The 15,095-nt window shown below is 46.1% G+C and overlaps 1 protein-coding gene across 4 annotated transcripts in view; it reads left to right on the top strand.

The window, feature by feature from the left end:
- dock11 (dedicator of cytokinesis 11) overlaps positions 1–15,095 on the top strand; it is a 322,191-nt gene that overhangs the window by 123,916 nt on the left and 183,180 nt on the right. For all 4 annotated transcript variants that reach the window (XM_063060509.1, XM_063060507.1, XM_063060506.1 and 1 more), the window contains exon 22: positions 5,071–5,157. In XM_063060509.1, coding sequence (XP_062916579.1) covers positions 5,071–5,157 — 87 coding nt within the window. The remainder of the gene's footprint in view (positions 1–5,070; positions 5,158–15,095) is intronic.

Raw genomic sequence — 15,095 nt, 5'->3', positions numbered from 1 at the left:
AAGCGACTAGTCCACGCCAAGACTTTTCAAACATTCTCCCTGGGTGAAGCAAAGTTGCCAGCCCCACACCTGGACTCCATCACGCTGTCCAACGATGAATTCACCAGGGTCCTGGTGGATTTCCCATCGGTACTGACACCGCAGTTCACGGCAGCCATGCCCAGACACGGAGTACAGCACCGCATCCCGACCCAGGGACCACCCCTCCACGCCCGTGCTCGAAGGCTTCCCCCGGACAAGCTCTGACTGGCGAAGGAGGAGTTCAAGAAGATGGAGGAATTGGGGATCATATGACAGTCCGACAGCCCATGGGCCTCCCCCCCTGCACATGGTGCCCAAGGCAACGGGGGGCTGGAGACCATGAGGTGACAACCGCAGGCTGAACGAGACTGCAATGCCAGACCGCTACCCTGTGCCCCACATTCAAGACTTCGCAGCAAACCTACACGGCGCAAGGATCTTTTCCAAGGTAGACCTCGTCCGGGGGTACCATCAAATCCCGGTACATCTGGACGACATCCCCAAAACAGCACTTATCACCCCGTTCGGACTTTTCGAATTCCTCCGAATGCCGTTTGGTCTAAAGAATGCCGCACAGACTTTCCAGCGGCTAATGGACGTGGTGGGGCATGACCTGGACTTTGCATTCATCCATTTGGACGACATCCTCATAGCCAGCAGTAGTCGGCAGCAGCATCTGTCCCACCTCCGCCAGCTCTACTCCCGCCTGAGCGAATTCGGCCTTACAATCAACCCAGCCAAATGCCAGTTCGGACTCGATACCATCGACTTTCTGGGCCACAGGATTACTAAAGACGGGGCAACCCCGCTGCCCGCCAAGGTAGACGCGGTCCACAACTTCCCCCGACCCAACACAATCAAAGGCCTGCAGGAATTCGTGGGTATGGTGAATTTCTACCACCGTTTCCTCCCCTCAGCAGCCCGAACCATGCGCCCCCCCTTCACTCTAATGTCAGGTAAGGGCAAGGACATTACCTGGAACGAAGAGGCCGCAACCGCTTTTGTTAAAACCAAGGAAGTCTTGGCAAACGCCGCGATGCTAGTGCACCCCAGAGCGGACTTTCCTACTGCCCTCACGGTGGACGCATCCAACACAGCAGTCGGTGGAGTGCTGGAACAACTCATCGAGGGTCGCTGGCAACCCCTGGTGTTCTTCAGCAAACACCTACGACCACCTGAACTCAAATACAGTGCTTTCGACCAGGAGTTATTGGCACTATATCTGGCAATCCGGCATTTCAGGTACTTCTTAGAAGGTAGGCCCTTCACCACGTTCACGGACCACAAACTGCTTACCTTTGCGTTCACGAAGGTGTCCGACCCCTGGTCGTCCTGCCAGCAGCGACATCTGTCCTACATCTCCGAATACACGACGGACATCCGGCATGTCTCTGGAAAGGACAACGTCATGGCGGACGCACTATCCAGACCTACCACACAGGCCCTGTCCCAGGGGGTGGACTATGCAGCACTGGCGGAGGCACAGCATGCAGACGCTGAGATCCCCAGTTTCAGGACTGCAGTCTCCGGTTTGCAGCTCCAAGACCTCCCCGTAGGCCCAGGTGAGAGGACCCTACTATGTGACGTAGCTACCGGCCAACCCCGCCCCGTCGTCCCAGCAGCCTGGCGCCGGCGGGCTTTCGAGTCCATTCACAACTTAGCGCACGCCTCCATCAGGACAACTGTCCGGCTGGTTTACAACAGGTTCGTGTGGCATGGACTTCATAAACAGGTCAGTGAATGGGCCAAAACGTGCATGCAGTGCCAAACGGCCAAGGTGCAGCGGCACACCGAGGCTCCGCCACAGCAGTTCGAACCCACCCGCCGGAGGTTCGACCACATTCATGTGGATATCATGGGGCCCCTGCCAGTGTCACGAGGAGCGCGGTACCTCCTAACTATCGTAGACCGGTTCACCAGATGGCCAGAGGTAGTCCCGCTCACCGACACCACCTCCGAATCCTGCGCCCGAGCACTGCTCGCAACCTGGATAGCCCGCTTTGGGGTACCGGCCCACATTACCTCCGACAGGGGCGCCCAGTTCACCTCCAGCCTGTGGTCGGCTATGGCCAACCTTTTAGGATCGCAGCTACACCACACAACTGCCTACCACCCACAGTCGAACGGACTAGTGGAGCGTTTCCACCATCACCTGAAGTCGGCTCTCATGGCCCGCCTGGAGGGGCCTATCTGGGTGGACGAACTTCTCTGGGTCCTGCTCGGAATCCGCACGGCGCCCGAAGAGGATCTGGACATCTCGTCGGCCGAGTTGGTGTACGGCGCACCCCTGGTCGTCCCAGGAGAGTTCATACCAGCCCCAAGGGGCAAGAGGAAGTACCCACAGCAGTCCTGGACAGACCACGGGAGAGGCTCGGTAACCTGGCCCCCATCCCCACTTCACAGCACGGACAGAGCCCGACCTGCGTACCCAAAGACCTGCAGAACTGTAAGTTTCTTTTTGTACGACGGGGCGGACACCGGGTACCGCTACAGCGGCCCTACAAGGGACCGTTTAAGGTGATCAGGAACAACGGGTCCACGTTCGTGCTGGACATTGGGGGGAGAGAGAAGGTTTTCACGGTGGACCGACTCAAACCGGCCCATGTGGACTTCGTGCAGCCGGTCAAGACTCAGGCACCGCGGCGCAGGGGCAGACCTCCCAAACAGAGGCCGATCCAGACTGTGGACAGTGAGGGGGGTATCGCCGGTTCTGGTGGGGGGGTTATGTGGTGACCCACTTTCTAGCACACATGAACTGGCTTACAACAGCGCGCACAGGCAGAGGGCCGGCCCCAAAAAGGGTGCCAGGCCATCTTCACCAGCAGGGGGAAAATCCGGCGCGCGGAAAGGGTCTGGGAATATGCATTCCCCACGGTAGTCCCGCCCAGGGAGGGCGGGAACGAGAAGGCTTTAAAGCAGGCCGCGAAGTTTGAATAAATCTCTTTCATCGCAACTCTAACTCACCGACTACGTGTGGTTATTTTAGCGCTGTGTGTAGCACACCACTACAGGAACATCATTAATACCATTAGACCATAAGACATAGGAGCAGAATTCAGCCCATTCAGCTGATTCCAGATCCCATTCAACACCATACATCTGCCCTGTTATCACATCCCTTGATACCCCGGCTAGTCAGGAATCTATCAACTTCCGCTTTGACTATTCCCATGGACTTGGCCTCCACTGCAGCCTGTGGCAGAGCATTCCACAGATTCTCCACTCTTTCGCTAAGAGAATTCCAACTTCCTTCTGTTCTAAAAGTTCACCCTTCAATTTTGAGGTTGTGCTGTCTAATTCTGGATACCCCTACCACAGGAAACATTCTCTCCATAATGAAGCAATTCGTATCCCATTCCAATGCAATAGGCCTGTATCCTGCATTTTGCTGTTTTAATGGACCAGGCAGTAGGGGAATGTGCAGCCTTACTTTCTTGCTGCTAGGTCCTCTGGAATTTGTGCATCTCACTGCACATGATAGGCATATATCTGTGTCTGATGTTAACCAGAACAGGCAGCAATATTTTGTAATGTATCATGACCTTGTCCATAACCTGAGTCACTTACATTGGCCGTCATGCAGTTGAGTTGTAACTGGTCGACTCAATGAAGTGGCTGTAAACAAGATTAGACGTGATCTGGATTTGCTCTGCGGGGTTGGTTCAACTTGCTGAGTCACTTCAGCATTACTTCAGCTTTTTAACTTTATAAATTGGTGAAACACAAAATATGCACATACCTTTTGTAATTGCCAGGAACACAGCAAGTAATAGGATTTACTCAACTCCTGAGTTGGCCCTTATTGCCAGCTGGTGGTAGGTGGTCATGGTAATACACTCCATTACTCCCTATGCGATAATCTGACTCAAACATCTGCACATGAACTATTGCTCTGCACTCACAGACAAAGTTTGTTGTACTTTGACCATGATCGAAAGACTGTGCTTCAAGTCCAAATCCTAGGCTTTAATGTACAATTGGGCTGAAAGTTCAGACCTGTCGTATGACTCAGTACACATCCTTCCTTAAGTATCTTTAGGTAGGACCACGTGACAATTATTAAAGTATACCATGACACTGTTCCAACAACAGATGAGTTTTTGGCCAGCTTTTCTCGACACTGTCTGGGCAAATCATTGACCTCATTGTTAGTTTGGAATCATCTCTCTTGAGGGCTGGAGAGGATGGAGAGGAGATTTGCTAGACTGTTGTCTAGGATGGAACATTTCAGTTGTGAGGAGAGACTGAAGGGGGTGTCTGACTACCTCTGAGTGGAAGTGGTTAAAAGTGAACATAATCGAGGTATATAAATTATGAGGGGTGTTGATTGGGCAGACAGTAGAAAGCTTTCTCCATATTGGAGATAGATAAAACCAGATGTCATTGGATAACTAATAAAAAGGTTTGGGGATCAGAGAAGATCCTTTTCCACCCAGAGTGTGTTGAGTACCTAGTACTGTATATACTGCATAAGAGAGTGGTGGAAACTGAATTGCCTGCAGCATTTAAGAATTGCCTTAACAAGCTTTTGAATCACCCAGGCAGGAATGTGAATACGCAGGAGACTGCAGATGCTGCAATCTAGGACAACAAACTTTCGGAGGAGCTCAGTTGCTTGAGCAGCATCTGTGGGGAGAAGGGAATTGCCAGTAATTCCATCAGTCCTGACCTGAAATAATGACATTTCCTTTCCTACACAAATGCTGTTTGACCTGTTGAGTTCCTCGCAGGGATCCACAAAGCTCTAGGTTAACGGCTGAGATCTATGGCATTAAAAAGGTTGGGAACCCCTGCTCTATCAGATTGTTTGTTGCACTGGGCGTAGGAAGCTGTGGGCCAAGTACTGGAAGATGGGTTTAATACTGGTGAATGTAGATGCGGTGAACCAACCGGCCTGTGGGCATGCTGTATGATTCTATGAGAAAATAGCTGTCATACCTGTATAATGTAATGCATGTACTACAGTCTGATCCACTGCACATAAAGCACCTGAGAACATTTGAATTGCTGCAAAAATGATCACCTTTACTTGTTTTTCTTTCTTGACAGCACATAGTTCCTGACATTAAGTGGGTGGATGGAGGAAAACCGTTACTGAAAGTTAAAAATCATTTGGTATCCACAATTTACACCGAGGTAATTATCTCAAATGTTAATATGCCAATAAGTTTTACAAATATCCATGTGGATCTGAAGTTTCTGGAAAAAGATGTGGATTGGGTTTATGCCTAAATACTAGGTTCTAATAGATGTGAGGACACTGGAGAAGCTGGAGAGGAGGTTTGCACGAATGACGAGACCTGAGGGAACAGCAAATGCTATGGAAAGCTTCAGGGAGATGAAAGAACAACAGATGCAGAAGCTGTAATTTTTAAAGCATTCAAGACTAACTGCTGATTTAATGAGGAAGAATTTTAAGGGGATTTCATATTTCATAAGAAACTGTTTCCATTAGCAGGAGAGTTGATAACCAAAGGGCACAGGATTTTTGTAAACAAATGAAAGGAGGAAGCAGGAACATTCTTTAATTCAAATAGTTGTGTGAGGCAACACGGCTTATCTGGTAGAATGTGGAAGCAGATGCAACTTGGAAGCAATTGGAAGGATTGTTGGGTGGGACAAATACTTTGGCAGAGCCATTGCAGGTATGAATAACTAATTGGCCATCATCTGTGCCCTGTTATTTCTGCCTTCTGATAATGGCCAGCTGACTTCTACAAATTTTGCCCAGGGATTGTGGTGTCCACATCTGCCTGAAATTTTCCCACTGAGCACAATGATCCAGGACTCAATGTCCCAGAGTATTGAGAAGCCCCAGTGATACCAACCCAGTCCAGTTGGGGAGGAGAGAGAAAGTGACCTAAACACTGAATCACACTACATAGAAGATCTTTTTATGGGCTTAATCAGGAATCTTCTCCTGTGTCTGTAAAATCCAACTTTAAAAACAGTGATCAGGCAGACCAATTGGAGTTGCTGGAGAAGCAGTGCTCGCTTCTGGCCCTTTTAATGAGGACACACTTGCCTTTTGGAGCTGCTGTATCATCAGTTCCCAACCTTATCCCTCAGAATATCCCTTGATAACCTAAGGCAATGACTTCACACAAGCTTACTCTTTGCTAACTTTAATTGTTCAGCAATTCATTTTGCATTTTCATGATTTTACTATTCTATTTAACTCTTGCAGTATCTCCCCTCAGTTACATCCCTTCCGAGGTCAGAAGTGTTATGTGTTTTGACTCTTAAGGGTTGTGGTCAAGCTTCCCTGCGTGTGCTATGTAATATGAGAGGGCATTCTGGTAGATGATTTACAAGTAAAATAAACAGCTACGCACTTGTTCCTCAGCTCTCTGTCTCTCATGTGTGCTATACACGGTCACTCAGCTTCCCAATACCACAAACATAACAATTGGCAGCGAGGTGACAAATCCTCGCGCTATATTTATTGTTTTGTTCTCTTTGGCAAGAGAAGTTTGCATGCAAAGCTGGTGGTGTGCCGTTGTGTAATGTGGGTGAGCGAAAAGAAAATGGGCATAGGAAGCAGGGTGAGTGAAGAATCTGAGAGGAGAGAATGAAAACAGAATGGTTAAATAAAACAAATGAGAGAGGGAGAGATAGATAAGACTAGTTAACTTTTCTGGAATGTGATTATGATTGAAAATGCAAGTGTTTGGACGTATGAGGCCGTATGACAAACACCAGATCAGTGGAGTTTATATACTGAAAGGTTTGATTATTTTACACTGACAAATCAAATTTCAGATGATATTCATCCATGTTCTCACTCTTTTTGGCTGATGGGTGCAAAAACATTTAATCTATTACTCACTCTAGTGAAATGGCAATAAGCAGTATGTGGACACAGTTGAAGTCTTAAGGGACAGCTATTCACCAAAGACCTTGATTGTTGCTAAGAGGTTTAGATTTCAGAAAGGATTCAAGAGGAAGATGAGTCTATTTCACTGACTGTTGCAGTGCTAAAGCAATGGCCTGAATGCTGTGATTTTGGTCAGTCACTGAATGATACATTATGTGATAGACTCATATGTGGTCTGCGTAGTGAGGCATCTCAAAGACATTTGCTTACAGAAGACGGACTAACATTACAGAAGGCAAACACGAGGAAATCTGCAGATGCTGGAAATTCAAGCAACACACACAAAAAATGCTGGTGAACGCAGCAGGCCAGGCAGCATCTATAGGAAGAGGTATAGTCGACGTTTCGAGCCAAGACCCTTCATCCGGACTAACTGAAAGAAGAGATAGTAAGAGATTTGAGAGGGGAGGGGGAGATCTGAAATGATAGGAGAAGACAGGAGGGGAAGGGATGGAGCTAAGAGCTGGAAAGTTGATTGGCAAAAGGGATACAAGGCTGGAAAAAGAAGAGAATCATGGGACGGGAAGCCTTGGGAGAAAGAAAGGCCTCCTCTACTGTCAAGATAAAGCCACACTCAGGTTGGAGGAACAACACCTTATATTCTGTCTGGGTAGCCTCAACATGATGGCATGAACATTGACTTCTCTAACCACTTCCGTTAATGCCCCACCTCCCCTTCGTACCCAATCCCTTATTTATTTATTTATCTATCTATCTATTTTCCCCTTTTTTTCTTCCCTCTTTTTTCTCCCTCTGCCCCTCTCACTGTAACTCCTTGCCCATCCTCTGGGCTCCCCTCCCCCTTTCTTTCTCCCTAGGCCTCCCATCCCATGATCCTTTCCCTTCTCCAGCCTCGTATCCCTTTTGCTAATTAACTTTCCAGCTCGAAGCTCCATCCCTCCCCCTCCTGTCTTCTCCTATCATTTTGGCTCTTCCCCTCCCCCTCCCACTTTTGCTTACTATCTCTTCTTTCAGTTAGTCCTGACAAAGGGTCTCAGCCCGAAACGTCGACTATACCTCTTCCTATAGATGCTGCCTGGCCTGCTGCGTTCACCAGCATTTTTTTGTGTGTGTTGATTACAGAAGGCAATTGAGATTAGTCATCTATGTAGATAGCAGCTAAAGCAGCATAGCTGTTAAGTGCATCTTCCCAAGTTTATAAAGTTTCTACTGACTTCAAGGATAAGATACCTATTGGCTGTCAAAGTTGCCATTGTGGCAAAACTGGGCATTGAGCAAAAGAATGCTGGTATAAGGATTTAGATTGCCGAAGCTGTGGTAAGAAGGGACATATTGAACACACTTGTTAAAATAAAAAGACACGGTCAGCCAAAACATTGCAGTAAATAAAGGAGTTTTGGAAAAACAAAAAGAAACATGAACAAGATGGAGCATACTGAGGATGGACTGAGTGACTCTCACTCTGTGGTCGAAGAAGCTTTGCATGTTTCATCTGTTTCAGGACAAGGACGGCTATTGCATGTCCCTACGGTTGGATGTGGCCACAGTGAGGATGCAGGTGGACACAGGTGCTGCAGTATGACTAATGTCAGAGACAGTTTACAAGGAGAAATTGCAGCATCTCACCATTGAAGGGGCAAAGTTGAATTTAAAGACTTAGATTGGTGAGGTTGTTCCAGTGAGGGGAGTAGTACAGGTTACAGTGGAGATTAATGAACAGAGAAAGAAAATTCTACTGTACGTTGTTAAAGGAAGTTATCCAGTGCTTCTGGGCTGTGCATGGTTGGAGCATCTCAAACTCAAATGACATTAAGTGCACTTGATTGGTGGGAGCACCGGTCTACAAGAGGTATTGAAGAAACATGCAAAAGAATTCAGCAGAGAACTGGGGTGTATGAAAGGAATAATTGTTAAACCTAACACAACACCTAAATGCCTGAAGGCAGCTGAGATTAGTCATCTCTGGAGCTGGCAGCTGAAGCAGCTCGGCTGTTAAGTACATCTTCCCAGTTCATAAAGTTTCAACTGACTTTGATAAGATACCTATTGGCCATCAATGCTGCTGTTGTGGCAAAGCTGGGCATCCATACACCCTCACAGCAAAGGTAGAGACTGAATTTGAATGATTGGTCCAGAGCAAAGTATTGATTGTGTGTAAATCAATGGGCAAATTCAGTGGTTCCTGTCCTAAAAAGGAATGGGTCTTCAAGGCTTTGTAGAGACTTCAAGGTAACCATTAACCTGGTTCTTACAGCTGAACAATTCTCTCTTCCCCTCATTGATAACCTTTTTGCAGGATTGGCCGGAGGACGGACATTTAGCAATATTGATTTGTATCAAGTGGTCTTGCAGATGCATATAGAAACATAGAAAATAGGTGCAGGAGTAGGCCATTCGGCCCTTCGAGCCTGCACCGCCATTTATTATGATCATGGCTGATCATCCAACTCAGAACCCCGCCCCAGCCTTCCCTCCATACCCCCTGACCCCCGTAGCCACAAGGGCCATATCTAACTCCCTCTTAAATATAGCCAATGAACTGGCCTCAACTGTTTCCTGTGGCAGAGAATTCCACAGATTCAGCACTCTCTGTGTGAAGAAGTTTTTCCTAATCTCGGTCCTAAAAGGCTTCCCCTCTATCCTCAAACTGTGGCCCCTCGTTCTGGACTTCCCCAACATCGGGAACAATCTTCCTGCATCTAGCCTGTCTAATCCCTTTAGGATCTTATACGTTTCAATCAGATCCCCCCTCAATCTTCTAAATTCCAACGAGTACAAGCCCAGTTCATCCAGTCTTTCTTCATATGAAAGTCCTGCCATCCCAGGAATCAATCTGGTGAACCTTCTTTGTACTCCCTCTATGGCAAAGATGTCTTTCCTCAGATTAGGGGACCAAAACTGCACACAATACTCCAGGTGTGGTCTCACCAAGGCCTTGTACAACTGCAGTAGTACTTCCCTGCTCCTGTACTCGAATCCTCTCGCTATAAATGGCAGCATACCATTCGCCTTTTTTACCGCCTGCTGTACCTGCATGCCCACTTTCAATGACTGGTGTATAATGACACCCAGGTCTCGTTGCACCTCCCCTTTTCCTAATCGGCCACCATTCAGATAATAATCTGTTTTCCTATTTTTGCCACCAAGGTGGATAACTTCACATTTATCCACATTAAATTGCATCTGCCATGAATTTGCCCACTCACCCAACCTATCCAAGTCACCCTGCATCCTCTTAGCATCCTCCTCACTGCTAACACTGCCACCCAGCTTCGTGTCATCCGCAAACTTGGAGATGCTGCATTTAATTCCCTCATCCAAGTCATTAATATATATTGTAAACAACTGGGGTCCCAGCACTGAGCCTTGCAGTACCCCACTAGTCACCGCCTGCCATTCTGAAAAGGTCCCGTTTATTCCCACTCTTTGCTTCCTGTCTGCTAACCAATTCTCCACCCACACCAATATGGAGCCAGGGTCTCAGGAACTATTGACCACAGTGACTCACAAAGGAATGTTCAGGTAGCAAAGGCACCCGTTTGGCATCACCTCATCTCCCGTACTAATTCAATTGACCAGATCCTGAGCAGGTTGACAGGGCTGCAGTGCTGTTTGGATAATTTTCTCATTACTGAGAAAAATGAGTGTGAGCACTTACAAAGTTTGGATGTTACACTACAAAGTCTCTAAGAATGTGGGCTAAGGGTCTGGAAGGACAAGTGTGAGTTCTTTCGAGTTTTGATTGAATAGTTTAGCATGTGATCAACAGCTTAGTGCACCATCAAAAGTGAAGGCAATCGTGGAGGCTCCATCACCACAGAATATGAATCAATTAAGATCTTTCCTCGGACTACTAACAAACTACACAAAGTTTGTTCCTAACCTAGCTAGCATGCTGAAACCATTTCATGAGCTTTTAAATAAATCAACACACTGACAGTGCACAAATCATTGTGAACAGCTTTAGCCATTTTGGGCTTCCTGAACAGCTTGACAGTGGTCCACAACTCCTCGCTGAAGAGTTTGAGGCAAGCGGTATTCAGTAAATCAAGTCAGCACCACATCATACAGTCACTAATGACCTTGCTGAAAGATTCCTGCAATGAAACAAGCCCTCAAGACTTCAGTGGGAAGTCGATCCCTTAGCACTTCCTTGCTGACATACCGCAACTCACCTTGTGCCACCACCACAATGGCTCCAGGCACTGCTCTGATGAAAAGACAGCTTCACACCCACCTTGACCTGCTTAGACCCCAAACACAAAACAGATTGTGCTATATGAACAGGAACCCCAAGTGGAGAGATGTGTGTCAAAGCACAGTCCAGAAGTTTCACAGCTAGAGAGAGAGAGTAGTTGCCCGGAAATGCACCTCTGGTACAAAGTGGATATCTGTGAACATGCTGGCACAACCTGGTCCTGTGTCATACTCAGTGGAAATTGGTGACCTCAACATCTGGAGGAGGCAGATTGATCAGATGTTGCCCACTTCTGAGACTACTGAAAACCAACTCAAACTGACTAATCCAGATCCACTTGTAGAAATGGAACAGTGTTCTGAGACGACTGCAGAACCTCTGTTAAGGTCAAATGACACAGCCAGTGCTCCCCCGTCACCTGTGCTTTCTAAGGTGCTCCCTACTGACAGTGCAGTACCCAAGCCAAGATCTATATATACACCAACAAGAGTTAAAATGACTTTGGCATCATCCCTAAGTTGCCGGTACCCTCACAGGAACAGGCAGCCTTCAGACAGATTGAATCTCTAGTTTAGTGACTAGCCCTCAGCACATGGGGCAGAATAATCCCCAGGATTAAGCCTGGGAATACAAACAGTCTACCCTCTTTCCTTAGTTTAGAAAAAAAAATGTTTTTTCATTGAATTTGATGATTACTCTATTGAATGTTAATAGTTCAGCAGCTGGTCTGTGTATGGGAAAGCGGGAGGGATATGTTATGTATTCGTGTGTATTTTGATCCTTACAGGCTGCTGTCAAATTTTCCTGTGTGTTATGTACTGAAGGTAATGTGAGAAAGCATTCTGGGTAGATGACTTACAAGCAAAATAACCAGTTCCTCACCGCTCTGTCTCTCGTGTGTGTTTTTCGTGGCCAACCGGCCTCCCAGTACCACAAGCATAACAAGAAGCCCTTTGCTCTCTAGCCTTCCTAATGTGTGAAGATGCATGTCGTGACCTTCCACACTCATCATAGGCATTGAATGACTTCCTGTGTATCACCAGTTAGAACAAGATGTGATCTGGCCAGAACTGCATCATTTGAGCACTGCCTGCTGTGCTTTGCTTGATCCCGCCTCCTGTGGGTCACCATTTCTGGGGAAGAGCCAAAGCTGCCTAGTTTCCCTCTGCAGTAATCCATCCAGGGCACATGTTCTACTTCATAGCCAGGGGAATGGAGCAGGAGGAAGTGAAAGTAGGGTTGCACAGAACAGCTGATTCTTTCTTTAGTATGCAACTTGACCTGAGGTTGCACTGTCTGTCAGACATGTACACCTGCACCGGAGGTCACACTGTCTGTCAGACATATACATCTTGACCTGAAATCACACTGCCTGTCAGACATAGAAGTGCCTATAAAAAGTATTTCCCACCCCCCCCCATGGAAGTTTTCATGTTTTATTGTTTTACAACATTTAATCACAGTGAATGTAATTCAGCTTTTTTGGTGCAGATTTGCAGAAAAAAGTCTTTTCATGTCAAAGTGAAAAAGATCTCTACAAAGTAATCTAAGTTAATTACAATTATTAAACACAAAATAATTCATTGCATAATTATTCACCCCCTTCAAGTCAGTATTTAGTAGGTGCACCTTTGATGGCAATTAAGCCTTGAGTCTGTGTGGATAGGTCTCTATTAGCTTTGCACATCTGGACACTGCAATTTTTCCCCATTCTTCTTTACAGAACGGCTCAAGCTCTGTCAGATTGCATGAGGATCATGAGTGAGCAGCCCTTTTCAAGTCCAGCCACAAATTCTCAATTGGGTTAAGGTCTAGACTCTGACTTGGCCACTCCAGGAGAATAACTTTGTTGTTTTTAAACCATTACTGTGTAGTTTTGACTTTATTCTTGGGGTTATTGTCTTGCTGGAAAACAAATCTTCTCCAAAGTCACAATTCTTTTGCATACTGCATCAGGTTTTCCTCCAGGATTTCCCTGTATTTTGTTGCATTCATTTTACCCTCTACCTTCACAAGCCTTCCAGGGCCTGCTGCAGTGAAGCATCCCTACAGCATGATGCAGCCACCACCATGCTTCATGGGATTGTTTATTTATGATGATGTGCCATGATTGGCTTGTGCTAAACACAACATTTAGTCTGATGGCCAAAAAGCTCAATTTTGGTTTCATCAGACTATAGAACCTTCTTCCAGTTGACTTCAGAGTCTTCCACATGGCTTCTGGAAAAACTCTAGGCAAGATTTCATGTGAGTTTTTTCAACAGTGGCTTTCTCTTTGCCACTCTCCCATAGAGCTGTGACTGGTGAAGCACCCGGGCAACAGTTGTTGTAGGCACAGTTTCTCCCCTCTCAGCCACTGAAGCTTGTAACTCCTCCAGAGTTGTCATAGGTCTCTTGGTGGCCTCACTCACTCACTATTCACCCCCCTTTAATATAACACACCAAATAATCATTGATTACACCAATGATTATTTGGTGTGTTATATTAAAGGGGGGTGAATAGTTAAGCGATTAATTATTTTGTGTTTTATATTTGTAATTAATTTAGATCACTTTGTAGAGATCTGTTTTCACTTTGGCACAAATGAGTCTTCTTCTGTTGATTAGTGTCAAAAAAGCCAAATTAAATCCATTGATTTTCAATGTTGTAAAACAAAAAAACATGAAAACTCCCAAGGGGGATAAATACTTTTTATAGGCACTGTACATCTGCACCTGAGGTCACACTGTCTGTCAGACATATACATCCCAACTGTTGGCTAACTCCATTGAACATTAGTGCTATCTGTTTTTAAGTCCTGGAAACATACATGTGCACATTCCAGTCTGATCAGAGAGGGGCAAAGCTGTAGATGGCAGATGTCTAAATTCAGATTAAGATTTATTGCTCACATGCACATCTAAACACACAATGAAATGTGTTGTTTGTGATGACACCAGCACAGCTAAGGATGTGCTGAAGGCAGCCTTAAGTGTAGCCACTCATTCTGGCTTCAACACCTTATGCCTTTAATGTTCCACAGGACAACGCAAGCAGCAACAACAGCAAACAAGCCCCTTTTTCCATCCCTCCCACCCAACCAGCTTCTCACAAATTCAGACAGGCTTCAAACCCCAGGACAGGCTGCCTGAGGTTCTCCTGTCTTTGCACCCCCCAGCCCCCCGCCCCCGATTCTCAGACTTGCTGATATTAGGCCTCCAACTTCAGACTTCACCCCAGAATGCCGATCCTGGTGCAATTCAGATCGTATGGAGTGAGGGGCAAGTAGTGGACTGCACAGCCAAGGTAGACAACATTAAGGGGGAAGTAAAAGTTGATAGTCGTGGTTGATAGAAACAGAACTCCCACAAGTCTGTGGAGTGCGACCACTGTTATTCACAATTTATATTAATAATATGGAGTTCAGGAATCAGGAATTCAGTAAGTTTGCAGGTGGCACCAAATTGAGAGTGTCTCATCAAATGGCAGCAATTTGAAACCTGCAGGAAGAATAGGCATATGACTGACAAAAAAAAATCTCATAGGAAAATTAAGTCACACATGATGAAGAAAATGGGGTGAAGGAGCAAAGGAGTTTTAGAGTGTGAAGATACAAATCCAATGAATCACCAGTGAAATAAGTTGATAGCAAACCAAATACTAGGGTTTACTTCCAGAGGCATAAAATTAAGAGGTTAGTGGCTGGCCTCTATGGAATCTGGTTGGATTGCAACTGGAGTATAATTCCGAGATCTGGTTGCTGTATTTTCGAAGGAAAAGAGAGATAGTGGATCAGGTGTGTGTAAAAGAAAAGATTTATAAATGTGATGTCAGAGCCAGAAAGTAGAACTACAAGTAAATGTCTTTGCTGAGATGGAATATGCCCAAATGTTTAAAACTGGTCAAAGTACCATTTTTTGCATTCGAAATTTTTGCTATGTTTCTATGTACATGTGTGTGGAGTGATCAAGCAAAGGCTTTTCACTGCTTTCAGTACCTGTGACAATACTGAACCAATTAGCAAGCACAGGAAATTAGAAACAATGGTTAAGTGTTTA

This window comes from Mobula hypostoma, chromosome 10 (genome assembly GCF_963921235.1).
Source record: "Mobula hypostoma chromosome 10, sMobHyp1.1, whole genome shotgun sequence".
In the NCBI taxonomy this organism is placed as follows: Eukaryota; Metazoa; Chordata; class Chondrichthyes; order Myliobatiformes; family Myliobatidae; genus Mobula; species Mobula hypostoma.
Note: the sequence above shows the minus strand (reverse complement) of the source record. Positions and strands in the feature narration are given on the sequence as shown.